Genomic DNA, 27,947 nt, shown 5'->3' with positions numbered 1-27,947 from the left:
ATATTTCCAACTGTCCACTTTAGAGCAGCTGCTGTTGGGCATGCTTCCTGCCCTCATTAATGCATCTGATAACCTGTGTGTATAGAGAGGGGCATATTAATGCATGCTGCTAGAGTTCTTATGTCCTACTAAGGTTCATTTGCACTTAAATTAATGTGGTGTAGCCTGTCTCAGTTCAGCCATTGTAATCTGTTTATAAAAAATGCAAACAATCCCAAATTTTTAAAATCAATTTCTATTGTAAACTCAAATTACATCCAGTTGCGTTATGCGGGGACAGCATTGTGCGTGCACACACACACACACACACAGCAGAGAACATCATGTATTTGAATTGTATTTTTTATTTTTAAATAACCTACAAGGGCAAAAATGAAGGCTTGGACAAGAGGTGGAATAAGCTGGTAAAGAATTAACATTGGCTGCTTATATTAATGCTAATGCTTCCTAGAACAAAACAAAAGTAAGTCCAGAGTTACCTGTGAGAATTCACATTAATTCATGTTAGACTGTCCTCCTTCATTCTTTACACAACTGCAAAAAAATAAACGCCCTAATTGCAGCTTAATGGTTGATTGTAGGGTTTTTTTTTGGCAAAATTGATATCCCTCACATTTTTCCATCTGACCTTTGGGAAGAAAACTTGCCCAAACTAGTACATTAAAACATAGCCATTGCTTCAAGTAACAAAGACATGACTGTTGTTCCTCTGTTAAAAACAGGCAGTAAAATTAAGTTAAAACCAAATGGTGATTCAGAACCATGTAGAAAGAGTTTCATAGGATTTAAAAGCATTGGTTCACAAATACACTGAAGAAAAAAATCCCTGATAGAAACTGTAAAACAAAAAAATTCACATTCTGTCTGCTAAAGTTATATTAACAGTAATAGGATGTTTATCTATACACCCTCATTCATGTTCAGAATTACACACAATTCAAAGCTGAGCTAAAATGCACATTTACCACGTCACACGCTCACCCAAACACACAGCTTCTTCAGTCAGTTAATTCCCAGCTGGTCTTGCATTTCACTTTCTTACAAGGCGTGGGTGTACGTTAAGGAACTCTTTGATTTATCTTTTTCTATTAAAATATAGAATTCATCAATAAATCTTAGGGGCAGAAATGGACCAAGAGAGCAAAAAAACAAAACATGAAATGATAAAAACACAAGCAGTTCTCTTGAATACAGCAGCTATAAGCCACAGAGTTTGTAAAGTCAGGTGCCTCGCTGACGCAGGGTTAAGCCTGTTTGGGCCGAGCATCTGTCATTCCCCAGTCCAGGGGGATTACTGCTATGTGGTTGTTAAGGGCAGTCACTTTGCACAGTCTTCCAGTGTGGACACCTGAAGTCACATCAATCCAACTACCTAAAAGAACTTCCTTCCCATACTCCCTCTGCAACTACCCCTGACCCCCCTCGCCCATCCCCCATCCCGAGCCCTTATGCCCACCTCCTGTAATAGCCTTTTCCTCTGACCCCTTCTTTCTCCTTGGTCAGGTTGACCACATGGTGGAATCAGTGATGCTACAAACATACTTTAAAAATGTCTTTTAAATTACAAGGGAAGGAAACATTTGGAACTTTAAAATGGGATTAAAATTCAAAGTCTTCGTCCGCCATGTCAATGGCCCAGGCAAACTTCTCCCGCTGGGTTTTGTTATAGATTTTCTCAATGGGCACGTTCCACTTCTTGCACCTAGAGGAAAGAGGAAGGGAAGGGAATGAAAGGGGAGAGAAAGAGAGAGAGAGAGAGAGAAACAAGGTTGTTTGTTATGAACTTATCAGCAGAAAGCCTTAGTGCACGCTGGCACGGTGTGAGGCATGGAGGAGACTGCTGCATGGAGTAAGGTGAATTCTTCAGAACTATGCAGGTCAGCTACCAAATGCCCAGGCAGGTTCCTACAATTCCAGAGGAGCAGGGGTGCTGGAGGAAAAACATCCATTCAGCTGGAACATTTGGCACCTCTGCAATCCTCTCCCCGTTAGTAAGGAAAGTACGGGCTGGGACGCTGTTTGGCGCTTGTGCAACCCCATTGTTCCCGCTTGCATTTTTTTCCCCTTTTGCAGCTGCTATTGTTGCACCACATTGCAAGTGCACTTCCGTCCTCAAACTCCCAATCAGGGCTACATAAAATTACTTCTGAGCTTAGGCTTTCAAAGATTAATTTAATGCTGTGAGCATCAATAAAGCGGGCATCTGAGGCACAGTCTCCATGACCAAACAACACATTCATATTTCAATCGTCAACGTTTCTTGGAAATGTAGCTTTTACTAGCTCTTCTACCCCTTATTTTATTCAAATGATTTGATTATATATAATTATTTATAAACCACCACCACTGCATGTTTGTTGTGCACCACTGCACAAAGAGTCTGTGTCATGGTAATAGCTATACTGGACAGTGGTATAATCTTTGATTACTGCTGCTACTCCTCTGAATGGTGGATGAGCACTTACCAGGCTACCGAGATGCGTGGGTCCAGGTAGTTGAGTTTGGAGGTGCCCAAAGCGATCTGCTTGTTCTCCTCACGGTCTGTTGCCTGCACTTCAAGTTTCATGAGCTGCTCCTCTATTCTCTGCACAGCCTTCTTCTTGGTCTCCACGGCTCTGAGAAGACAGGGTGAGAGAACCGCTCAGAACCTCTGTCCTCCTGCCGATGCGCGACATACAAGGCAGTGCTCCGCACCCCACCCCGCACGTACTTTTTGGTCTTCTCGTCTTTCCGCACTTTGGCATCTGCCTTGGCGCTCTTCAGCTCTCTCCTGGCATCAGAGAGCTGGTCCTTCTTGGCATCTATCTGAGACGATGCGCAATCATGAGACAGACAGACAAGAAAGCAAAAAAAAAAAAAACAGGAAAACAGGCTGAAGGAGATGGCAGGGGGTTGGGATTCCTGTTGCCATGACGATGGTGGTGGGAACACCTCTTACCTTGGTCTGTAGGTTCTGCATGGACTTCTCAAAAGTCTTGGGCGGGGCTCTCTGATGATTACACAGAATGGCCACGGCTCGGTTGGCCCGGTTGTAGGACAGGATCTTGGCAGGGATGTTCTCCTCAGCTGGAGAGAGAGCAGTTACAGTGGAGAGTCTGCAGTGATTCATTGATGTGCCCCACTCTCACCATTACCATCACACTGTCCATAAACCCAATGAGCTGTTGTCTGTCCTCAGATCCTATATCACACTAATATTTTAGGGAGTCCTGGAAAAATATCCAAGATCACATCATGTGAACATTCATTAATTTATGCTGTGTTCATTGAGATCACCTGGATAATATATATTTTTATATCAAAATAATGCACAGTGATACGTAAAGATACACAGAGAAGAACTATTCAAGGTCATAAATCATCTTAAAATTTAAACTAAATCTTTATTACAGTTGCAGTACTCGGTGTGCTGAGCTCAACTCTGAGCTCTGTGTGGAGCTGCTGCTCAGTGTCTTCAGACTGGGCTCACTCACGGCTGGTCAGCTCTTTCAGCTGCTGCTGCAGGGTGATGGAGGCGTTGTAGGTACGGAACACTTTGGCCGTCAGTCCGTCCATCAGCTCCTGAAGGTGCTTGTTCAGAATTGAGGTCTGGGGGCAGGGAACAAAAATCAAGTCAGGTCTGATTACAGCATTTATTACTGTGAGGTAAAAGCATGTCACGTGTGGACCCACGCTTAAGCACCAAGGTACAGCTTTGTAGAGGAAGGCGAAACAGCCTCGCTTACATTAAGGCGGTCAAAGAGGTCATCTTCCGGCTGCTTGTTTTCCAAGAAGAGCTGAAGATTCTTGAAGACCTGGAGACAGCACAAATACCTCCATTAGCTCTGACCAAGAACCTTCCTAAAATGTCAAAACTGTCTCAAAATGTATTTAAGTGTGTATTTATGTGCGCATGTGTGCCATGGTAAATGGTAAATGGACTGCATTTATATAGCGCTTTTATCCAAAGCGCTATATAAAGCGCATTCAATGTGTGTTGAATGTACATTTCTGCCGCTTTCTTCCCCTCCCTCTCAGGATCTACCCCGTTTCTGTGCCAGTAATAGCAGGAAACAGACCTCCCTGTGAGGCAGTGCTGACGGAAACCCTTTAGAGCCTAGATCACCTGTCTGTACAAACATCCTCCCAGATAATCTCACACACACACACACGCGCACACGCACACATACACTACCTCTACAGAACCTTTCCACTGCTGCATTGATGCAAACATATAAACATTTAAAATTGGAGTTCCCAAAAACACAAAAATAGTGAGCTGCCAACAGCCTTGCTCGCACACATTCATTTCATTTTCTATTGACATTTTTTCTATTGACAGTTTGACAGGAGTTCATTCGAACCGTACAGGACCCAGACCTGTTGCAGTCCACACTGCTTAATGTAGGAGCGTTAGAATTAAAGGCACAGACAAACCGAGTGGTTTTTGCCTCCACCTCCTCCTCTTACCCTCTTTTCCACAGGAATTTTATTGTAGTAACGGATGGAGTCTTTTCCCAGGAAATCAAACTCCACGACAAACTCCTGCCCGTCTATCTCAGGGTAAAGTTTGATGTGTTCCACACGCAGGGAGCAGCAGCCCACCGTGTCCGCCGTCTCCCCCTCCTCCTTCTCGTTCCCTGCTCGCAGGGCTAGCTGTGTTTGGAAGGACAGAAGGCACTCACTCACTTATGGCAGCGTTATGAGGCACACAAACCAAAAGCAACTTACCATATGGAATACACTATATAATATATATATATATATATATATATATATATATAATACACTTTACAAAATACAACAGTGGACATGCAATTGTTTTTACTTGTTAGGTTACACTATAATAAGAGGTGTACACAACAGGCTGGGTATTTTACAATGTAAACAAGGGAAAAAAGTGTGAACATATAAAAACACCCCTGATTTAAAATTGTGCTATGCAGGATTTTTAACCCTGCTGTGGTCCTGTGTTTTCAATTAAAGAATTCTCCTCTATCCTCAAGCCCACCCATTCACCACCTTTAAAATCAAGAAACATGCTTGAGTGCAGGCAGCCTGGCTACCTGGATAGCTAGAGGTAAGGTTACTTACAGGTACAACAGAAAACAACTCCATGTTGCTTTTCATCCCCTTGGTGAACTTTGGCTGTTGCCATTGAGGAAAAGCAGTTCCGAGGCTGATTCTGGTTTTTGAACGAGCCATGGTGGCTTTTCGTTTCACTTCACTATATTTGTGCTTCTTCACCTTGCAGTAGCTAGCTAGTGACAAATTCTTCTTTGAAACCCGATAACACTGCACAGACTCTGTAGCCACACCCACCCATCCCCATGCAGAAAAGACCATCACACCCAGAAATGTCCCAAACACATTTTAGAATAAAAAAAGAGCAGAGATTTGGCAAATATGAGCAAAGCCTGAGATTGTCAGCACATCATATAGATGACTAAGCATGATAATTTTAGAATATTTTCAAGGTGAAAATCCTGCATAGTATTCCTTTAACCACATTTCTGAAGGAACGCATCAGTGAAGTGAACATCAGCAAGTACAAGCATCCAGTTGACAAACAATCCACAGCTGTACTCAGCTCTATTTCTTGTTCCAACGATGAACGCTATGCTTATATGGGGTCAAAGAGTCAAGGATGTTAAAATGGCTGCCAAACTACTCTTTTAAAAAAGGCAAAAGGAGATCTCATCTGACACAGCAAAAACATAACCCATTAATTTACATGGGAAAAATGCCAGTGTTGTACTGCATGTGTATCATTACTCTGCAGTCACTAAGTGGGTGATGCACAGGAAGGTTTGCTTACTGTTCTAAAGAATGCATATTTTACTGGCACCTTGTTCCATTTGACCTAAAAATGGCTGACTTATGGGTTGAGACTACTTTGTAGTGGCAATTTAAAAAAGAAAATCAATGTTGCTAAAACAACATCACCACCATCTTTTCAGAATAAAAGAAACCCTTTTCAGTGTGGACTTAGATGTCATTTCTGATGCATCCACAGAGTGCCGCTGTTTTCCCCGGATTTTTGTTCTTCACCTTGTCGATGAAATACAGGGCTACTGCTCTCTGGCGGATCCTCATCTCTTTGGACTTCCAGTCATCCCGGTACTGAGACCGGAGTCGGTCCACGCACTTCTTTAGTCTGCGGGCCGTCTCGTACTTCTGCCAGTCCTTCTCTCCCTATAGGTGGGAGTGGAAATGCAAGGACATGCAAGAAGCGGTTACTTTCAGGGCCTCAGATACACAAACCTTTATCAACTTTTTTTATTCATCGTTTCATATTCCTGAGTGTTCGTGAATCTCTATGGTATTTTTATATCTCTCTCTCTTTGTCTCTCTCAAAAACATACTAATGTGAAACCTTTGGTTTTCAAGTAAGCTGAACTTCTAAATTCAACACTGAGTCATGGAATTTATAAGAATAACACTCGTTTTCTAGCCAGGGAACATCATGTCTTTGTGTCAGCAGTAATAAAGACAGTTGCCTGGATTTATGGTTTTATTTTGGTTTGGACTGTTTCTGGAAAAAATACTTGCCATAACACAGCATAGAGATAGTATTCTGCTACACTCTGCTGAAATGACTAGATATTGAGATGAATTACGTATGCCCTTTATTACAAAGGTACTTTGAAAACTTCAGAAAACTGCAACAGCAACAGCACTGGCCATCTCCTAGAGTGCTCATGTTGATGTGCAGAGCAGGGGGTGTGGCAGCTGATGGGGAAAATTTACACCCCAGGAGAATCATTCAACCCAGTGAATAAGGGGCATCAGCAACCCAGCTGGACACAGGCTTCAGTCAATAATCTGCAGTTTATGAAGACGTGCATATGCAGAAACAGCACTCTTTCTGTTTAAGCCACAAGTCCCCATTTACCCCCAATTCTCTGCCTTTGCTATGCAACTCACTATTATCATACTGAACGTGATTGTACAGGAGCTGAAAATGGTTAAAATAACCATAAATGATTACAGAGGGATGTATCCACAACACATCCACCAAATATCTATTGAAAGTAATGCCAATAACTATAATAACACATAGTACATTTCAAGTCAGACATAAAATCTGTAATGAAAGAACCCTGAGTATTTTATGGCCGTGGTCGGGACGTCCCCGCCACCCCACCTCCTCCCCTCAACTGCACACATGTTCTAAAAACATACCACCCACAAGGAAACAACCACATATGGTTAGTGTAGCTACATCTATTGAGAATGGCAGAGGGCTTCATGGTTGCGAGTGCATTGAAACGGGCAGCAAGATCTGACAACAAGAGACACAGTACAGTGCCAGCCACATCAAACAAATACAGTAGAATCCACTTAATTGCATAACAGATTATCACATAATTCAGGCACTTGCACAGAATCACCAAATCCCAAACCATTTTCAATTCATTTCATTGTTAAGAAATTACATATTTGCATAAACTATTATGAAGCATAAAACATATTTTGGATATTTGCATTAAATTATGGCCAATTACATTGTATAATGATCTAGAAATTTGCAATAACAGAGGAAATCACGAGGGGGCATACATTTCATGGGACTGTCCATATGTTAACATATTTTATATTTGAACAGACATTAGATAGATTAGATCAGATTAGCAGATTAGCAAATGAGGAAGTGAATATAACTTTGTTGACCTTGATCCTGGAGCTGGGGTTCAGCATGATGTACTTGATGGAGCCCTGGATGTTCTCTGTCCAGGACACCAGCCATGTCACCTTGTTGTCATGTCGCACCTCCTTCCACTTGGTGCCTGGAGGAGGCTTGGGGTGTTTGGAGTCCCTGGAAATAGCACAGCATTTTGGACACAAATTATTACAACATGCAGATCACGCAATCTATGTCCCACTGCAGGAGGTACACAGCTATAAGATACAGTTACATACACAGGGTTAGGTGTCAGTACACAAGCCTAGAACAACCATCAAGTGCCACAGCAGGCACAAGAGCGAGTTCTTCCAGGATCTACTAAGGGCATATGAGACTTTCAAACCTGCAGAGATTTAAACAACAAACCTCTTTATTGTTCTTGTTTTCTGACTTCCATAACTCACCCTGACACCGCTCCACTGAAAGTGGGTATGGTTAAGTGTACTATGGAGCTTGTGAAAACATTATTTAAGATTATACATAAAACCTGTATTTCACCTAGTCAAACTGACCGTATTTATCAGTGGGAAATGGGAAATGTTTCATGTAGGGACGAGGAAACAATATTACATGGCCTTCCATTTTCCTCCTTTTGTTCAGGTACCATTAAACCACAATGGGAGTGGCCCAATCAGTCTGCTCGTTTGGTCGAGTCTGTACACCTGAAAGGGGGAAAAAACTATTCCTTGGAAACCAATGCATGAAACATAAACAAATTCCACTGATTTGTTTCAATTAACTAAATATGTATTTACTGGTCTTAGTTTGTCCAGCTGAAAAACTTCATCTGGAAATCAAGAACACTTTGTCCACCAGGCCTCCATCTGGACCTCAGAGGTCCTCAGAGCCATGTTATTGTTAGCACATGCAAGGCTAGTGGCAACATGTGCAGGAAACGGCCTTTGACACACTGTCACAGGCGAACACTGGGGTAAACACAACGGCACCATGTGGCCCCCCACGACACCGCAAGAAGCATACAGGATGGTATGCAGAGTTTAAATCCTCTGGTTAAAAATAGCACCACCGCCAACAGCAAAACATCAAGCCCCACTACCACGATGATGATGATGATGATGACAAAAACTATGACAGAAATACTCTGGGGCGGAGCTGGGGAGGAGGTTAACTAGCAGAGGAACAATGGTTTCTTGGGAAGCGGAGGGCAGGACAATGCATATGGAGAGGAGGGGGGCTCTTTCACACACAACTCCCTTCTGGTCAAAGGATGCAGAGACCCCCACACCCAAGAGAGAATGACATCAGCCACAATAAGCGCTGATAAAGATCACATAATCGACACAGTGTTCCCGACCACCTACTGCAGTCACAGTAAACAGACAAGTATGCTTAAATACTGTTTACCAAGTACTGGAAATTATTATAGAAGCTGTATAACGTAGTCCAGTTGCAGTAGTCCAGTTCAGCTATCAAAGGGCGTTTGTATGAACTGGACCACTGCAACTCCCTCCTTGCAGGTCTACCTGTTTCTTCTGGAAAACCCCTTCAACTCATTCAGAATGCTGTAGCCCGGCAGGTCTTTAACCTGCCCAGTTTTTTACACCTCACTCCTGCTGCACTCACTCCACTGACTCCCAGTTGCTGCTCACATCCAGTTCAAAACACTGGTGATGACATACAAGGCCCTCAAAGGCGCAGCTCCTGACTACAGTACCTCCAGGCCACGGTTCACTCACACCACGCTTCCCTCCCTGTGACAGCCTGGCCATCGCTTGGCCTGGTCCAGACTCCCAGGCCCCAGGCGGTGGAACGACCTCCCCCCTTCATTCAGCACTGCGGAGGCATGCCCCAGTTTCCGTCGCAAACTGAAAACTCGTCTCAAGCAACACCTCACTTCCAGCTCTAGCCACAGCACCTTACATGATCCATCCTAACCTAGACTTACAACGCTTGCTCACTGTGCACTGGCACTTGGACTCTCGTGTCAAGTTATTGCAATGCACTCCTTGCTTGCTAGAGTTAGCTGTATGCTCTGCACTTTGCTTTGTACTAGACATATCTGTATGCTTCTGTGGTCTATTCGTTACTGTCAGTGCACATTCTTGTTTTCATGGTACTCGGAAGTTAATTATTGACCCTGCCAGTGTCAAATGTTCACTCCTGATGAAGTACTACTTCATAAGTCACTCGGGATAAGAGCATCTGCTAAATACCTAATTGTAATTGTAAATTCTAAACGTGACAGGTCAACGGTGTTGTAAGAAGAAGCATGGTACAGAGGTTTGCCAGTTTTAACACTTTGTAGTCCACTTCATTGTATCCTTGACCGAGGTACCTAACACTATTCAAGTCATCTTTGCAATATTCATTAAAATGCAAGTTGCTGCAAAAAAACTGCTCCAAAATAATTTGTTCTTGATATCATTCAAAGGCACATAGAGGCCTCTTGTGGTTGAAAAAAGCAAATGCATGCATGACGAAGATGAAGCCGTGGTAGTGCTGCCAGACCTTTTTACCAACACAATATAGACCACAGATAACCACTGAAAGAGACACCATTCCAATATTTGCAAACGGTGTAACACTTACTTTTCTTAATTGTCCCTGTATTCCCATCTCAATGAAAATGTTTTTAAAAAATTCATTTAAATTCCAAGTTACTCACATCCACAGCACGCAACTTACCATTAAAAAAAGAACATACGCATAAAAACATGATAGCTATATAGATGCACTTTTCTTCTACAATTTCTTCAAACTAGAACTCTCAAAAAAATTTTTGTCTTCCCAGGTTTCACTTGAAACAATTTCAATGCATTTCACAAAATAACTATAATCCATTCATGTGTGATGTGAAAGGGAATGTTAATGTGTTTACATTTACATTTATTCTTCAATACAGTAAACTGTCTAAGATTTCATTTTATGAGTAGGGCCCCATAAAAAAAGCCTGTAATTCAACTGAAATAGGTTTGGCAAAATGCCCCCATGTCTAGTAAAACACAACTGGCCATGATTAAGTGGCAATTACTTAACTAGTTTACATAGGTGATCATGTAAATAGAAAGTATCAACATTGCTAGGAATAGACAGTATTAGGATATTATATAATATTTACACACGTTTAGTCATTTAGCAGATAGTCTTATCCAGACCAACTTACACAAGTGCAATACTGAAATATTATGGAAATGACAACCATTTTTTATGAGCCAATTACAATGTACTGAAATGTTCTGACACATGACCACACTGAATGTTTTTATTCAAATTCTTTAAAATTGTCTAGTGGCATTTTACAATGAAGTATCAACAAAGCTGATTTAACTGTAAGTGTGGAAATACTGAGAAACATGAATAGCACAAAAGCAAAATATTTATATTTTATTATTCTGCAACTGATTCAAAAGCCATCTCTATTCTCTCTCCAGTAAAACATCCCAAAATCAACAGTCGACAAATTATATTCTGCCACTGGTAAACACTAGTGTATTACTGACAGGTCAACATGAGTACTGCTGAACAAAACAAATAAATGTGTGTCAATCGCCATGGGCACCACTCTGAATCAGGATGCAAATTAGTGTAATTAGTTGTAATTAAAATAGCTTGCTGGAATGATTCAGGAGCCATAATGGGATGTTGTTAATTGTCCAACAGGAGGCTCCAAGAGGAGGGCTTATCGGCACCTTGCCACTAGAGAACTGCTTTATAATCTATAAAACCCATTCAGTGGAAATACATTACCTTATTTATGAGCACATTTGAGGGGCGTTCTCCCCTCAGTTCTCGGCTCCAGACCAGTGGTTCTCAAACTTTGAGCCCACAACTCTCAAATGAGCAAACAGATTCAGCGACCTCACCCCTTATTAAAGTTTACCCAGACATATGCCCAAATACGGAATTAATATGTTTTCAACATAAACAAAGTCAACTGTGTGTATACTGTCATCAGAACATTGTACGTAAGCAGTGCAGTGTTAAATTTCACTGGTGTGTTGGAGGAAAGTATATTACCTACAGTTACTTTTTTGATATGTAGTTTGCGGCAGACCTCCCATGAACCCGTGTGGGTCTAGAGCCCAGCTGTTCTCTATGAAGGCAGTTTTTACGAACTGCTTTATTGCAATTGAATTAGTTCCAGCAAGAATTAACAAATGATGTTATGTTATAGGTGATTGTTATGTTATATATGTTGTATATATGTTGTCTAGCTTACGTTGCTTTCTTTCATGTTGTCTGGTAGTCTAATGTAACTGCATTGAACAACCTCCCATAAATTATGTAGCAACAAGGAAAGGTGTAACTGGGTTAGAAATGTGAAAGAAATGTAAATAAGAGCATCAGTTGTCACTTCTGGGGAATAAAAGCACAATCTGAACGCCCTCTCCTGGGCTCACTCACTTGCTGCAGTTGATGATGATGTCCTCCGGCCGGATGCGGCGTTTCAGCATGCCCATCTTGGGGTGGTCCCCTCGCCCACGGAATAGACCTGGGGGCTCAATACGGAAGTTTCCGATTCGCTCCCTGTGGTTGTCCATCACGCAGAAGCCATATTCCTGCAGGATACGCTCGTTCTCCTCCTTGATTTTCTACAGGCCACAAAGACAAATAAAAAAACAAATGATTCATTTAAAATCGGCCCAAGTGCAGTTGTTCTTTGCGTTTTGATGGCGCCACACTCCACATAGGCCAGGAGAGGCTAACCTCCTGGATTTAAACTATTCACCTGCTTCTCCTCTTTTGACATCTGCTTTCTGGCCTCAGACTGTACTTTGAAGTAATCACTCATCTCAGTGAAATCGCACTTGTTCAAGTCGGTGATCTTTGATTTCTCCTCAGATGTCATTTCCTGGGGATGGGTGCCAAAGTAACAAACAAAACAAACCAAATGATTATTAGTCAATTTAATTGTAAGAGACTCACTAAAATTTCACTGAAAGATCCCTTTCCCTTTGGGACTTCATGAATGCAAGAAAGTTCTCAAATGTGTGAGGGCGTAAATTTCCACAACCAAGTTCAATCTGGAAATGTATTAAATAAAAGAAAAACGAACCTGTCATCGCTTGTTAAACCAAACACGTTTTCCTGGCCATGCATCACAATTTTCTGAGAACAGGGACACCGGAAAAACAAAACCCCTTACCTTCCTCCAGTCTTTGAAGAAGTTTTTACGGAAGATGTCCTTGGTAGTGTACTCATGGTCCAGCATTTTGGCGAAGAAGGTGGCAACTTCCTCAGCTGGTGCACTCAGCTTCATTGGCTTCCCTGTAGAGAACCCACAATGGGGTAGGAGAAGAGGCACTTTAAACAGACGGCTCACCCAGATTACAATGCATGACTCCTCAAGACAGTTCAAGAGAACCAACTATATCACAAACTATATAGACCATTCTTTCAACATAACAAAGCTACGGATTCTGTGAGAACATTCAAAGCATAAATGCCCATTTCACCAAAATTCTTGTTTGTGTTTTACCTTACACATTAAAATATCAAAAATACAAAAGCATGCTATGGTTATTTTTTTCCAGACCAGTTAATAATATATATTTTTTAAGTAACGTACCATCATAGTAAAACTTTACTTTGCTGGGAAGTGGTTCATATGGAGGTGCAAAGACAGGTCCCTTGTGTTCCAGAAACCTCCATTTTGAGCCATCGGTGTACCTCTCTTCCTCCCACCTACAGACCATGGTGAAAGTGATAAGACATCGATGTATCAGGAAAGGGTGTTAACTGACACACATTGTTGTATATTGATTGGAGGCCTTTTTACAATTTCCATGGAGGAATTTTTGATATTTTTCCACATATACTGCACTCAAACTCAAAATGGTAAACGGAAAATAAAATACTGCTGCCGATTTCTCTCGAATTTGATAACTTGCTTTTTCTTCCCCACTTCGAGCGCTAAATTGAGATCTCTCTTTCTCTATAACCTTGATTGATGCAGTAACACTTATACTTACTGGTAATCCAAAGGTCCACTCATCAGTCAATGTCGAAACTAAGCAAGTCAAATACATAAAGTATAGATTTTAGTGAGTTGTTCATCTTTTGTCTCCTGAATCACATTAGACCTGGGCCAGAGCTAAGCTTCACTGTCACAGTCAAAGTCCCAACTTCCCCTTGCAGTCGTACCATTTCCACTTCTCCTCTGGCTCCTTCTTGGCCTTCTTTTTGCCATCGCCTTCTCCTCCTTTTTTATCTTTTGTCTTCTTTTTGGGTTTTATATCCTGACACATCCAAAATGAAATGAGCAGTTAACTGGGGAAAGAATTCCCTTATCTCTGCAAAGGTAAAATAACTGATGAGAGGAGGAAAAAGAGAACAGGAGACGGCACCATGGCGCTTACCTCCTCCTCATCCTCCTCTTGTTTCCTCTTTTTTGCCTTCTTTTCATTTTCAATCTTAATTTTTTTAGGCTTGAAATCATAACTGTATGGGACACACAACCAGATAGCATTACCTTCTAAATGAATACTGATGAAATTACAGTTCTTTGCACAACTTTTTCAGTCCAAAACAGTTCATTACCTTGACTTGAACACCTGAGTTTCACATATACTCATAACATTCCAATGGGTATCTGTGCAGCCCCAGAATGCAGTAACTTGGACTTACGTGACAGCCAAGAGATTTGGCAACATTTTTTCAAAGCCTTCAGTTCCCTGGTAACAATGATTCAGAAAAAAACATGAAGCTTTGATTCACTAAATGTATGCAAGTGCTTGCATATTTGATAGTATACAGTGGAGTATCTTACAGCATTCAATGATTACTAAGAAGGTCAATTTGCAACTTGCTTAAATTACACTGTACTGAACTGCCTTGACTGTCAAGTTCTGAAGAGAATATGCCGAGTTGTTAAGGGGATTAAGAGTAATTAAACACTGGTTCAAATTCACAGAGTATTATATGAACAAATGTCTTGTTGGCTGTGATTCCTCCATTTTGTTTTTGTGGTCCCATTTAAAACAAAATAATGCAGCCGTCTTCAGTGAAGAGACTGCGAGAAACATTCCAGATCTTTTCCAATTGCATGACACATCAGCAGACAACTGATAAGTATTCGACTGCCAAATCTAAAAATTAAATTAATTTAGTCAAATACCATATCTGGTACAGTATGAAATGTGACATTTTCATAATAGTAGAAGAGTGAAAAGCATTTAGAAATCATAAGAGAGGTAACCTCCAAATGACCTCCCCAAAAACATAAAATACTTCAGTTAACATAAGTAGAGAGATATCTCCTCAGACGGACGTCCACAAAGTGACAACAGCAGACAAACTCACTCATCGTCATCCCGATCCCGCTTCAGAGACTTCTCGTGTTTGGGAGAGTGGTAGAAGTCATCATTTTCAGGTTCAGACTTGAAGCGAGGGGGACTGAGGGAACACGACATTTTAGTCATTTAGGCAAATGTAACCCAAGCTGTGCAACTAATGGCACCATGTTTCTGAGAAATGCACAGAATCAGAGAGAGATATGGAGTTTACACCAGCAATTAATCTTACAGCAAATCTTATGAAGAGATCATCTTTAAAAGTCTATATTTGCATGTAGGTTTGACATCATGAGTCACGCAATAGTGTGACTATGCTATGAAAATTATGAAAGGCACTGTGATTATTGGTGAAAACTATACAGTATAGATCATCCTGTATGTTTTTAGACCAAATGCAATCCTGCAAAACAATCAACATGAATTTGAAGTTGTAATACCAATTATAACGACTGTGTGTGTGTTTGAGTATGCATGTGTGTGCATTTGTTTGTTTGAGAAAAACAATCCATAAAACATGTCAAATGACACTGGAGTCTCCATAGGTATTCAATGTGTTCACTTAAAACGGCAACAAGGTCATACAACTACCTGGCAAACCCGTTTTCCTTTTCTTTCTTGGGTTTGCCATCGACACTTGAGAACTTGATCTGGGGGGAAAGTGAAGAGACTTTGATAGATCATAATGAAATCAAAACAGCCCTTCCAAAACCTCTGTCTCTTGCATGCCATCACAACCTTTCAAAAAATATATATTATGTAATCCTCAAACAAATTCATACTTCTTAGCACTAAAGTTGGGATCTGTATAACTGAAAAAATGGTACTTAAAGAACTTTACGGAACAAAACATTATATAGAGAAAATGCCACACCCTCATGAAATGCAGCAGGCAACCCTCAGAAAGACTACATCCACTCTGTTCAGGCTGTTCAAATTTCATTAAGATTGATAACTGAGCAATGCCACTTGAGACCAACAATATGCCCTAGGGTGTTGTGGGTAATGACAAATTCTTCTTCCAGTGAGCTTACCTTTTCCTCTCTTCTCTTCTCCTTGTCCTTGTGCTTGTCCTTGTGTCTCTCCAAACTTCCATCTTTGTGCTTCACTTTGTCTTTGTGTTTCTTTTCGGAGAAATCCTTGTATTCGCTGGAAATTGTAATCAAAAACAAAATGCGGCAGAGATTAGTCAGATGTGCTAGAGCACACAGATTAAGGGAAATCCAGGTGGACTATCCAGCTAAAGCCATGCAGAGATGCACCCCAGAATCTGGCATGGGATCCTGACTGTGCCACAAGGCCATAGAGCTGCCCCAGGGTGGGACGGCCTCAGTCAGCAGGGTATCCCCATCTCACCACTGAATGGAAACTCTGCTGGCTGAGTCCACTACAGCAGCAACTGCGCAGTGCAGCTGCTGTACTGCAGAGTGAAGAGGACCAATGGTTAACAGCGTGCCTTCCAAAGCAGATTAAAATGATTTCAAGAACACACACAAAAAAAAGCACAAGAGCCCTTGGAGCCCATTGCCTGATATTTCAAATATTCGGTTTCGTAAGCGCTAATCCGAACCCAGCCAAAATACATAGACCACACCATTTCAAAAACAAGACGGCAAATCATTTGCAGATGTCATTGAAGTGCGTTCCATTCTTGAACAACCCTGTGACCGAGTGTGCCAACAGAGAGGACCACATTACAATATGTACACTAGCTTGTACTCAATGTGTAGCAAAGTTATTTTAAAAATGCTTTAATTATGACATGACTGCTAAAGGGTATGATTTAAAAGCAAGCCCCCTTGGATTAGTGACCTCCTGGAATCCACACAATATTAAAATAACTACTATTCAGAGTTGCAACAGGAGAAAGAAACAAGGAGAACATGCGTACATGCGCGTGTGCATGTGCGCACGCACTTAGCTGGGGGGACACTGATAGCATCAAGCACCTATGTGTACCCGGTCACTTCCCCACCCATCAGCAGTGTGTACAAGAGGGAGGGATGATGGATGGGCTGAGCCAGGCACTACACATTACACGTTCTAGAGTACAGCCTGGACTGCTGTAGCCATGTAATCCACTAAAGGACAATTTCATGCTTTAATGAAACTGCTTGACATTGCTGCTCAGGGTGATCTCACCAAATAATATATTCACACAATCATGCCTTTGTTTATTGAAATATGGTGTGGTTCTTCACCATATATGCATTCACATGCACTTGACTGCAGAGAGGACCAGCTTTCATCAAGACAGGCCTCCACTCCACAACACTGATCCACCCCCTTCATGTATGGGGAAAAGGGGGGGTGGGTTCAAAGGGAGGTCAGGAGAAAGCACAGAGTGGACTTAAGGGGATGACAGCTGTGAGAGAATTGGCTTCAGGTACTTGTGAAGTTTACAGCCCTGTCTAGGAAGCACTTCCTGTCGGGCAATATGACACTGTCAATCACTGCCCTTCAGGACAGAAAACAACTCAGAACTCGCAGAACAAAAGCGAGATGATGGTGTGACAGAGTGACAGGCAGAAGAGTGACAGTCGTAAAGGCTAACTGTTAGTGTGGGTGATGAATGAGACAGAAAACAGAGAAGGGAGGGGGGTGGCATACCTGTTAGTACACTTGGACTTCTCCCTCTCCTTGTCTTTCTTGTGGTCTTTGTGTTTGCGTTCTTTGTCCTTATGCTTGTCTTTGTGTTTGTGAGAATCTGTGCAAGGAGAAACCCACGTTAAAGAGTTTTGCCCACAATAAGAAAGACAATTTAACTGGAGCTCTGTCTGGCAAGACAAGAAAACCTTGACAATGTCACAGTTGACAAGGATACAACTCGGAAACAAGGTGAGAGGTGGCACAGCAGAGAATGGCATCCTGCAGGCTTCCACCAATCTGTGTTCTCCAACTACAACTCCACTTTGCAAGATTACAGTCAGGAAAGTTCTAGAATTTAAATTCAGTCCATTTCCTGAAACATTGGTTTTCTCAAGGCAGGCCAAATGGACACAAAATCTGCAAGGCAGAGCCAGGACCAACGCATCGGAGAGAGTGTGCATGATGGGTCAGATCATTTTTTAGAACCAATCAGGTTGCCACCTTCCACTCTCATAAATTTTAACATCCCTATTAAACTGAAAACATCTGGGTTCAATACCAGTTCTTCATAACATCCCCGCTCTCTGGCTAGGAAAGACTGACTGGCTGACTGGCAGGAGACATTGACACAACAACACCCAGGGTCTGACACAGAACTCTGCATCCACACTGGGGTGTGAAACTCACACTGACATCCCTCCAACTGCAGAGGCAGCTGCCCCGAGCATGCGATACAGTGCACAGTGTTGGCCTAAAAACACAGATCCTCCTAAGGGACTGAACTGTATTGTAATGGTCTACTGCATGCATGAAGGCACAAGCTAGTAGGTGTTGAGAGAAAATTTAAAGTGACCATAGAGGTAAATCCGTGAATGGTTTCAGACTACATTATAATTGCGATAATTTGTTATGCAATTAAGTGGATTCTACTGTATATGTTTGAAGTAGCAGGCAATGACCTGTATATCTTCATCAGATGTCTATGGGCAACCTGAAATGCCTAATCTAGCTAGCAGTCTTAGTTTTGGCAGGCGGGTATATGGGTTTAGGCTGGTGTAGTGCGGATCTGAGGTTGGTCAGCAGCGCTTGATGATAGGCTGATACTGAGTGCCCTGTCACGCTGAGTGAAGTGAAATTACGGGTTGGTTACTAACAGCATTAGTAGAATTTCTAGATATTTTTCTGTGCAAGCTAGCTATTTTTAGTGATCAGAATATCTTTGTTTTGTTATCTGATATGCTTGCTGTCAGTATCATTGCACTCACAGCCATGAAGCCTTCTGCCATTCTCAATATAGGCTAGATGTAGCCACAGTAGCCACATGTCAGTCCACACCAATACAATCTTCAGGTTTTTTCAAATACAGATTTTATGCCGGGTTTGAAATGTGTGTCATTATAGTTATTGACATTACTTTTAATAGATATTTGGTGGATGTGTAGTGGATACATCCCTCTGTGATAATGTATGGTTATTTCAACTATTCTCAGCCACTGTGCAATCACCTTAAACGGTGGGGAGGAAGCAGGGCAAAAATACATTCTCTTTGAAGCAAAATGATTAAAATAACAGAATGAACAAGAGTGAGTACAAGTGCTGAGATGACCCATCGTGAGATTGAGGATCACAATGCTTTGATTCTGGCACCGAAAAAAATGGATTATGATACATAACGCCCGAGTAGACATGTGGGTAAAATCAGAAATGTACAGGATATTTTTCAGCTGCTTTTTTATTGAGCACAGTGTATACAGTGTTCGCTAAAATCAGCTAATATAATTAGCAATTAGCATGCACATGCAACATACACTAACTTAACTAATAATTTACTTTTCTTAGAGGACTAGCTCTATATCAGTTAATAGTACATATGTGTCTGTTTTATCAGAATTTAAAACAACTTGGTAAAGTTGGAGGAAAAAAAAGTTGTATATTAGTATTTTTTAAACCCTCTGTCAAACACCATGCTGCATCACTTTTTCATATGGTAAAGTGATGTCATAAATGCTAACAAAGGCTGAAGTGAATGCTCCACTTGGCATATTGCCCGTTAATTATCAGCCCATCTTTAATGCTGCACCTGTGTGCATGGAATATTGCCAAATTCTCACTTGTCGGTACATGTGAGACTATACCATCATAGTAACATGATCCATGTCAGACAGTAGCCTTAGTATTGGTGTCAGAGGGCTGGCTGTACCATCTCACCCCAGGAAAGGCGGGGTTTAATTATCTAATAACTGATACCAGTAGTGACTTAGGATAACACTCCAGTCTTGCGAAATGATGTTTGTGCTCTGGAAAATCAGAAACCTCCTCTGTCAGTATTAAGGCCTAGCTCCTCCTGCTCCCCTACTCAGTCCTTCACAAGGGCAAGTGCAAACCAATTCACTCTATGACCTCAATCCGGTTTCCATCATGGCTTTGTTCGGCATGCAAGTCAAAATCAAAGGAAAAAAACAGCAACACCAGTATCTGAGCAGCGTTTCCCAAAGTCCCTCATAACTGCACAAAGCACAACCAAATCTCAAAACAGTTTTTACGCTATTCAACCAGACCAATAAGGACAGACGCAGTGCCAAATCTGCAGCAATAGTCTGTCTTTAATCACTGGTACTAAGCCTTTACCAGTCACTTAAAACACCTCTTTGGACTTTTGTGTGCTTGTGCACAAATATATAGCTATATATATATATCCTATATATATTTTTTTTATTTTTTATTTTTTATTTTTATGCAACAGCATTAAAATCACCAGCATACGTTGTGTTTGCCTGTCCCTGAAATGCAAAATAGTGGTATCAGAAATCTACAATCACAACACCAAGAGTCACACACACAACCACAGTTAACCACAGTTTAGATATACAATTACACATAGCAACGTCCAAGCTAGAAATATTAGCATGTAGGTTCCAGGTCATATCATCAATGTCCAAAGCAGTAGAAATGCCAATTTATTCAGCTAACCACATAAAAGTTTGTTCACCTATTTTTTTAGGAGGCTTATTCTGAGAATTCACTCCTTCCAGCACTGTTCTTCCTAAACTGAAAGTCTACTTAAGCATTCTCCCCACTTCTCAGGATTGATTCAATCTTCCATCTGAAAACACACTTCATCTAACTCAAACCTCATTTGGAATTTATTTAGCTACTTTATAAGGTAAATTTATGAGGCAAAGTCTGCCAAAGGTATAAACAGATGAGAATTTAGGATGATTTACTTTTTTACTCAAAAACAAGGTTATCACAGCAACCTCATCACAGAGCACATTGTGGTATCACTTGGTAATGAGTAAGAAAAAAACCTTTATAGTGTGCATTAATTCTCATTGGTGTAATGACCGTGCAGCATAAAGCGTTGATAAGATTAAATTCAGGTTATGAGGTTGTCACCATGCAATGGCAGAAAGAAGGCATTCAATGGAATGAGATTTGCTTGAGAATTTCTAGAAAGCGAACTAAAAAAAAGACTAAATTAACAGGAAAACCGAAATACGGTCTTTTGTTTCTGCTGAAGGAATTCACTCAAGGGAAATTGTCAAAATCAACCCCAGCTTTTCCAGCTGGCATTGTTTGGTTTAAGAGGTTTCTGCCAAACTACCGCAGGATAAAAATGAATGGCTAGCCACTGCAGTCCATCAATACAGAAAAAATAAAAACTGTATTTCAGATTAAGTTCCATTAGACTAATTGTCTCTTTTCTTGATTCCAGACAGGTATTTATTCTGCTCTGAATTTCCATAGTGAGCATTTTGCTTATTCAAGACGTCCAATAATCAATATTCACTATGTCACTGTCTGCATCCTAGTGGGCTGTACAACACCGAGCAGAAAGTTGGACCAGAGGAACAGCTGCAATGATTATTCAAATAATTTCAGAGCACTGAGTGCCATTAATTGGCATGCCACTGTCAAATCTCAAAATAGAAGTGTGACCCTGTCAAATGGTTTGTAATAGTTCTTATCGCATCACAATCCTTTATGACTGCATGGCCAACTCAACAAATGACAACCAAGCAAGGGCAGCTTCTGCAATATCTGGGGTATATGCTTTCATAATAAATAAAATAAATATTAAATACTGTACTGACATCTCTAAGGTGAAAAAAAAGAAATAAATTCTTAAAAGAAAGAATGGCAGAGCACCCTGGTGATGTGCAATTCATTTTGCCCATTTTCAGTTCAGCTGGCTCACAGGCAAATTCACCAGAGAACATACTGTACCTCAGGTGTTTGCAAAATGCAAACAAATAAGCCAAAAAAACATATGCAATGCATTGGCCTCGTGCGCACTTTCTATTTGTAATGTTACGTTATTAGGAAGGTGACATCTAGAGACAAGATGTTCTGTATTGTACTGCTCCACCACAGAAGTCACGCTAAAATATCTTCTTCACCAAGGCCTCTCAGGCCTGCTAAAGATGTGGGAAGGATGTACAAAAAGGAACAGAAGGACCATGAAAAGACTGAAAAGTCTTAATACACTGGAGGACTGGAAAACAAAATTTTAAAAAAACCGTATGAAAACTGACAACTGATTTTTTTTCTGGACATATTGATCATTATGTAAAAATGTAAACAGAATTTTTTAATGTAATTATGCAGGTCTGGTGAGTAAGTAGGACACATCCTCAGAAATCATGTAGCACAACACAACATATAAACTAAAAACACACATAAATGTCTCATCATTTAAAAGAAGGGGACCTAATAATGCATTTTGTATCCGCATTCAGTGGCATATTTCTGACAAACAGGGACAAAAGGGTGCTCTAACAAAAGAGAAGTCCACGAGAACTGACCAGTGTTGTGAGTAATGTTGCCTGAGGAAACCCCCAGGAATTATATGCAAACTAGAATTGCTCAAGATCCAGTAATGAAAAAAGTAATAAACAAGTCTGTTCCTCAGACTTAGGAAAACTGGGTTGGAATGCAGTTTGTGATGGGACGTTTCAAGCATACAGCCTAGCCTATGTGAGGAAACACCATTCCGATGAGAAAATTACTCTCTGATGGCACTTTCTGAAAACAGACCTGGGATTTCCAAGTAAAAGTACCACTCAAGGAAAAAATATGACAAAAACATCTAGGCAAACAAGATCCTATGCATGTGCATATATACGTGTTATTTGTAACGGTTTTCAATATCATGTAAGGTAACCTTGAGTATGAAAGGCACCAGATGAAAAGTATTATTAAGATTATTGTAAATAATTATTCTAATAATAATGATGCAGTGAAGGCATAAAAAATACAATTAATAAATGCAAAGATCAAGTGTCCGTACCCAACATATCATAATTAATTTCTGACATACAATCAAAATCTCAGGATGAATGACTTTATAATCATTCACAACTGCTATCTTGGTACCATACAGTACATGTGTTTGCAGAGTAGAATACTGCATTACTCATTTTAAAATAATACTGGCACTCAACAGACCCACGAATATAGTTTCTGCAACACCTATGTGAAAGAGAGCAATAAAAATTCACTATGATGATTAAAATCTGTGTTTTTATGACATGGATACTGTGGTCACTAGTTTGTAAATGATTATGACAATGATAGAGTAGCATCAAAAAAACAAACATCTGTAGACAATAATGTTAAGAAGGCATCAGAGAAGTTATTCGCATGTCACATCCTTGCTCAGTTTAGACTTGTGCATCTTCAACTGTATTAGGTACAACACCATTATAGGCACTTGAGCGTTAGATCAGGTTACAAAGCAAAGCTGTGTTTCCAAGGGTAAGCAATACTTTTACTACAAAGGAGAAACTCAAACAGGGTCTCATGCTATACTGCTGGACAAAGTTGTCAACAAACAAGGTGTAAATTTGACCTGAACTTCACCTGTTCTCAGTGTGTGAACATATGTATATTCCTTTTACTCCTTGGCCAGAAACAAGGATAGGCAGAGCACTGTCATGCTTTGTAGAGGCCATTCAAAACAGTTACTTGCATTTTTGCTCATTTTTTGCATGTATACTTGACTGCATATCCACAGCGGATCTGCAGTCAAATGGGCCCTGGAACAGAGGTACACCTCCCATCACTCCACCCCCCTGTATGCAAGCTGCTAAAGATGGTGGTTGAAGCAAGTGGTGCTTGATGATTTCAAAGAGCATCACATAGCATAAAAATGGCGTTTTTTTCCATTTAGGGTTTTTCCATGTGGAAATCAACTAGAATGATGAAATATAGAACCCAAGGAGAACAAAATATTACTGTTCATCTAAATTATTTGTATAGACCACAGTTTTATCTTTTACACCTGCTGTATTCAAAATATTTACAGCACCCTGGCAGCAATAAAGTTACACTCAACACAATAGGTATGTTACTGTAGACATTTCAGAGTTATACAGTAAGAGACTGGCTCCCGCTCAGGCCAAGGCAGCCTACACCTAAAGGGAACATAAACTTGCCAAACTTGTCATGTCAAAGGTATAGCTAACTCCGCGTTGCCATATATACTTCACTGTAAGTATCCAAAATTGGGCAAAGCCCTTAAAATCACTAGGCCCAAAGGTAAAGCTTTTTTACACACTTTACTTTCAAAGCTTAACATCTTTAAAAAATCAAGTTTGATAAACAAACACACCACAGTAGCAAGACAATAGGCACTGGATCACCTACAACCCAGCACCTGTCTGAACATCAACATCAAATGTTAAGCAAAGGCAGGGCAAAAAAAACAATCACCTTAAGCATAGGCCTAATTTTCAGGAATGAAACAAGCCAGACAGACACATTATTATTTACTTAGGTCATAAATAAAACATATGTGCATGTTACTGAAAATGTATTTTCAGTATGTGAAGTTAAAGGGGAATCATATCCTTATTCCATAGCTATCTTGTGAAAAATCAATGGTCAATTGGAAGAATATTTAGCCTCATCATTTTTCAGAAACTTAGCCTATGTGCCACCGAGGTTCTGGCTAGCTACCCAAACAGAGTGCTGGGTAACAATATTTAGCTTATAAACTACATGAATTTGATGATGTAGTTCACAACAGATGTGATGCAGAAGCTTGGGGATGTCAATGTATTGCTTGAAAGCCTAACATTAAGGACATTAGGCACTGTTAAAATGGCATATTTTGGCACTGCATGTTAGTTCTGACAGTGTGCCAAAATTGGTATCATATAAAGTTAAAAATGACTGGCCCTAATTGAGTAATATCTGCTCATTCTATTCTAAAATTTTAATTGTGTTCTTTGGGAATGTTGCCCCTTTATCTCTTGGTCCCAGTGGAGTTCCATGACTCTTGACATAGTATCAGCATATTCCAGTGGCTATCTATCCCTGTTACCAGTGAATAGGCATTCTTGCAGATGGTATCCAGTGTGAACACACACAAGGGACACCTGTGTGCATGCACTTGAGATATAGAATGCACAACTGCACCACCAAAGGGAAGGGCCCAACACTGCATCCTGTAGGACAGACTAAGTCAAGTGAGTGTGGCTAACTGTTAAACTTGCACGGTTATGTATTGTAATAAAAATAATTAGTATTGGGGCAAACTAGCCCATGGCAAGATGTCAATAGCTTCAAATACGGCCTAAAGGGAAATATACATAGCAATTTTTGAAACAGAGATAATTTTGTACTTAAAAAAGTACAAATAATCAACATGAACAAAAAATATGACTAAGCTTAATTTTAAATAGGCCTATATAGTTTATAAATGTCAACCAAAAGCATACCAGGCCTGCTTTAATTATGTTTTTAAATGGACAACATTAAGTACCTCGCTCATTGCAATCAAAAACCACTGTCATATAACCAATAGATTTGGCCGTTTTATAAAACTGAAGTACACTTTAAATATCATCTGAATTTCTGAAATGAATAATAAAACAAGTATATGGCTACCAGATACAATCTTATTGAAACGTCTTTTTAGAATGCTAGTTGAATGTGTTAAAGGCAAAGTAAATTGTTCACCCAAATAAAGTGCTGACACTAAAATAAAGCTCAGAGGTTCTCTGCCCCTTTGACTCATTCCACTGTGTTCCTCAATAACTTTGCAATTAAATGCAATTAGTGGTACTGTAAGATTCATCATAACAGTTAAATTGAGCTACTGTACATAACAAAGCTTGAGCAACATTTCATATCATATTTTTAAAAATACAATTTACCATGCAAATTACCATAATAATTTGATGCCAAAAAGTTCTCCAAAACAAACTGGCATCAGAATAACTGTACACTATGGTTTCCATAAAACTATTCTAATTGAATTAAACACTTAATTAGTAATCCTTTATTTGTTAAGTTGGATTCAATCATAATAATTAAGATGGCTTGCCAGAAACCCTGCTGGTATTTATCCTGCAAATCCAAGATGACTTGGCCAGATGTAAACATTTGGAATGATAAAAGTTTGAATCGTAAACTCAAATAAACAAATGTGATTTTTCTTCTTGAAAATGACACAAATTAAACTTGTATTAAAAGGTGCGTAGCGCACAACCTGCAACTGAACACATAGCATCCCCTCGCCCCTCCATGCTCAGCCTCCATATCACGGCGATCTGCTCTTCGTGTTCTCGGTACTCAGACAGCTCAGCAGACTGAGCAGAGGAAAAGAAAATGGCGCAGAGACTAAGTCCTCAACCCCCAAACCACTACTTTCGGCACCATAATACGACCCTTTAACGCAGTCACTGAGAACAAATAAGGTCATTTCTTTAAAAACAATGTACGGCTCTACCAGAATCCGTGTTCAGATGTAAATATAAAATGTAATAAGTGCGATTTATAAGCCCTTCATTTGAACAATAGGCGCTTGTGAGCAGAGCAGAAGGGACTTAGTCTCTGGGACGCCATTTCTGTCCTTAAAACTAGCTAGCTGGCGACTAGCTAACGTACCAAGCTATAGATAAAACGTTTTTTTTTTTTTTTTTTTTAAACTAATGGGTCAGTATTAAGAAACATTCACAGCTTATTGGGGTGGTATATCAAACTTACCATTAAGCCGATACCCACAATCGCTCTGCAAAAAATAAGAATATTTATACAAGTCACTAGGCAGTAACGTTAATTGTTCAAAGGACACTAGACTAAGTTTCAACTAGCTGGATAGCATGCCAAGTACAATTAGGTAAGAAAATGTATTTTTAAAAACACAATATTTGAATATTACTGTTAAACTTATGAACATAATAGCTATGCATTACTGACTACATGTGGCTTGCTCGTTAGCTAATTATCATCATGACCACTGGGCAGTCTGTTTTGCTGTGTACATTTTTTCACTGTTGTCAGTTAGCATAATTGTCTGCAGTTGTGATACGACTAAGCAAAGCTTTATCGACCATGACACAACGAAATATTTCTGAAATTAGATATATACCTGGGAGTCCTTGTGTCCATGATCCCCACTCATTGTCCGTTTGATTTATTTAAAAAAATAAAATAAGAAATGTCTGGGAGGAAATGCCGGCGTGCAGCGGTGCACAGAATGGAGATTGAAATAGTTGTGTAACAGACTAAGTCCGAATTTTCATGAACTGCGCATGCTCCAGTTCGTTTAAATTTAAAAAAAGTGATCATGTAAGAACCTCCCCTTTCGAAGACACTAGGGGTCTTTACTAGTCTGTGACTTTACTAGTCTACATTTTACTGAGGTAGGAACCGCTAGTCATGTGGCGATGAAAAACACTATAACTACCAGCATTTCATCTGGAATCCGACCTGGATGCCTGTGTGGGTAGTGTTTGGCTGCAATGTCAAGGGCAGAAGTACTGCAACCAGCTTCCACGAGAATTATCGTTGGATGAAAATTAAACTGTAGCGCATTACCGGATATCATTTAGTCTCCTTAAATAATTTATTTCGCGTAACCAATAGGTTTAGCAAATTTTGTGAGGAAATTCTGATTGAAGGCAATCATTAAAATATCATTATCAAATATCAAAAAATTATTTAAAAAATTTGTGTGGCCGTTAACGTGTGAAACAGTCCCAGGGAAAGGAACAAGCCTGTGTGTTTTTTTTTTTTTTTGTTTTTGTTTTTTTTTCCACAGAAAATATTGTACAGGAATATGAAGAAAATGAATGCGTGCTATTATATTGCTTCAGTTCATTATGGTGTGAGGCGCTCACATTTGTCTACAATTATGTATGATTTCTTTATTTATAGGCTGATTTCATTTGTGCTCCTGGAGGATTTGCACAAACCATTTTTCAATGTTTGTTTGGTAATAACTGTTTGTTATTGTATCTTTGTTTTCTTTATGTTGAATTTGACATCAGTGAAAAGGTAAATCAAGTAATTTGAAGGTCCTATTCCAGAAATCTTAAAACCTAAAAATCATGCCTACTCTTCCACAGCAGTGTATTTTAGAAGTTTGCTTTTTCAATTAATTGGAAATTGACATCAAAGAGATTACACACACATGCATTCATAATACC

The 27,947-nt window shown here is 40.1% G+C and overlaps 1 protein-coding gene across 3 annotated transcripts; it reads right to left on the bottom strand.

Moving 5' to 3' along the window:
- Positions 1 to 324: 324 nt before the first annotated feature.
- Positions 325 to 27,033, bottom strand: top1 (DNA topoisomerase I). Of its 3 annotated transcripts, XM_035382674.1 has the most exons (21): positions 26,888 to 27,033; positions 26,503 to 26,527; positions 17,530 to 17,626; positions 15,954 to 16,068; positions 15,511 to 15,569; positions 14,930 to 15,022; positions 13,987 to 14,068; positions 13,772 to 13,866; positions 13,197 to 13,312; positions 12,774 to 12,895; positions 12,357 to 12,479; positions 12,032 to 12,219; positions 7,654 to 7,798; positions 6,031 to 6,174; positions 4,450 to 4,635; positions 3,726 to 3,794; positions 3,474 to 3,588; positions 2,939 to 3,066; positions 2,711 to 2,805; positions 2,466 to 2,615; positions 325 to 1,702 (listed from the first exon to the last, which is right to left on the bottom strand). In XM_035382674.1, exons 1-21 carry the CDS (start codon positions 26,918 to 26,920, stop codon positions 1,600 to 1,602), a joined length of 2,283 nt encoding a protein of 760 aa, XP_035238565.1. In that variant the 5' UTR covers positions 26,921 to 27,033; the 3' UTR covers positions 325 to 1,599. The 3 variants fall into 3 exon arrangements, with proteins under 3 accessions (XP_035238565.1, XP_035238567.1, XP_035238566.1); XM_035382675.1 differs by lacking the exon at positions 325 to 1,702 and having other exon boundaries at positions 2,518 to 2,615; positions 2,711 to 2,801; XM_035382676.1 differs by lacking the exons at positions 13,987 to 14,068; positions 14,930 to 15,022; positions 15,511 to 15,569; ... (2 more) ...; positions 26,503 to 26,527; positions 26,888 to 27,033 and adding an exon at positions 13,600 to 13,637 and having other exon boundaries at positions 13,772 to 13,857.
- Positions 27,034 to 27,947: the final 914 nt, after the last annotated feature.

The sequence above is a fragment of the Anguilla anguilla genome, chromosome 11 (assembly GCF_013347855.1).
Source record: "Anguilla anguilla isolate fAngAng1 chromosome 11, fAngAng1.pri, whole genome shotgun sequence".
Lineage (NCBI taxonomy): Eukaryota > Metazoa > Chordata > Actinopteri > Anguilliformes > Anguillidae > Anguilla > Anguilla anguilla.
The sequence above is the reverse complement of the archived record's forward strand: the minus strand, read 5'-3'. Positions and strand labels throughout refer to the sequence as shown.

Bases quoted from the DNA above. Each gene is read 5' to 3' on its own strand.
- top1 (XM_035382674.1), bottom strand. From the start codon at position 26,920: ATGAGTGGGGATCATGGACACAAGGACTCCCAG. The intron at 6,175-7,653 runs GTCAACAAAGTT...TCCCACCTATAG, and splicing joins ACCCCAGCTCCAGGATCAAG to GGAGAGAAGGACTGGCAGAA. The intron at 2,806-2,938 runs GTAAGAGGTGTT...GCATCGTCTCAG, and splicing joins TGCAGAACCTACAGACCAAG to ATAGATGCCAAGAAGGACCA.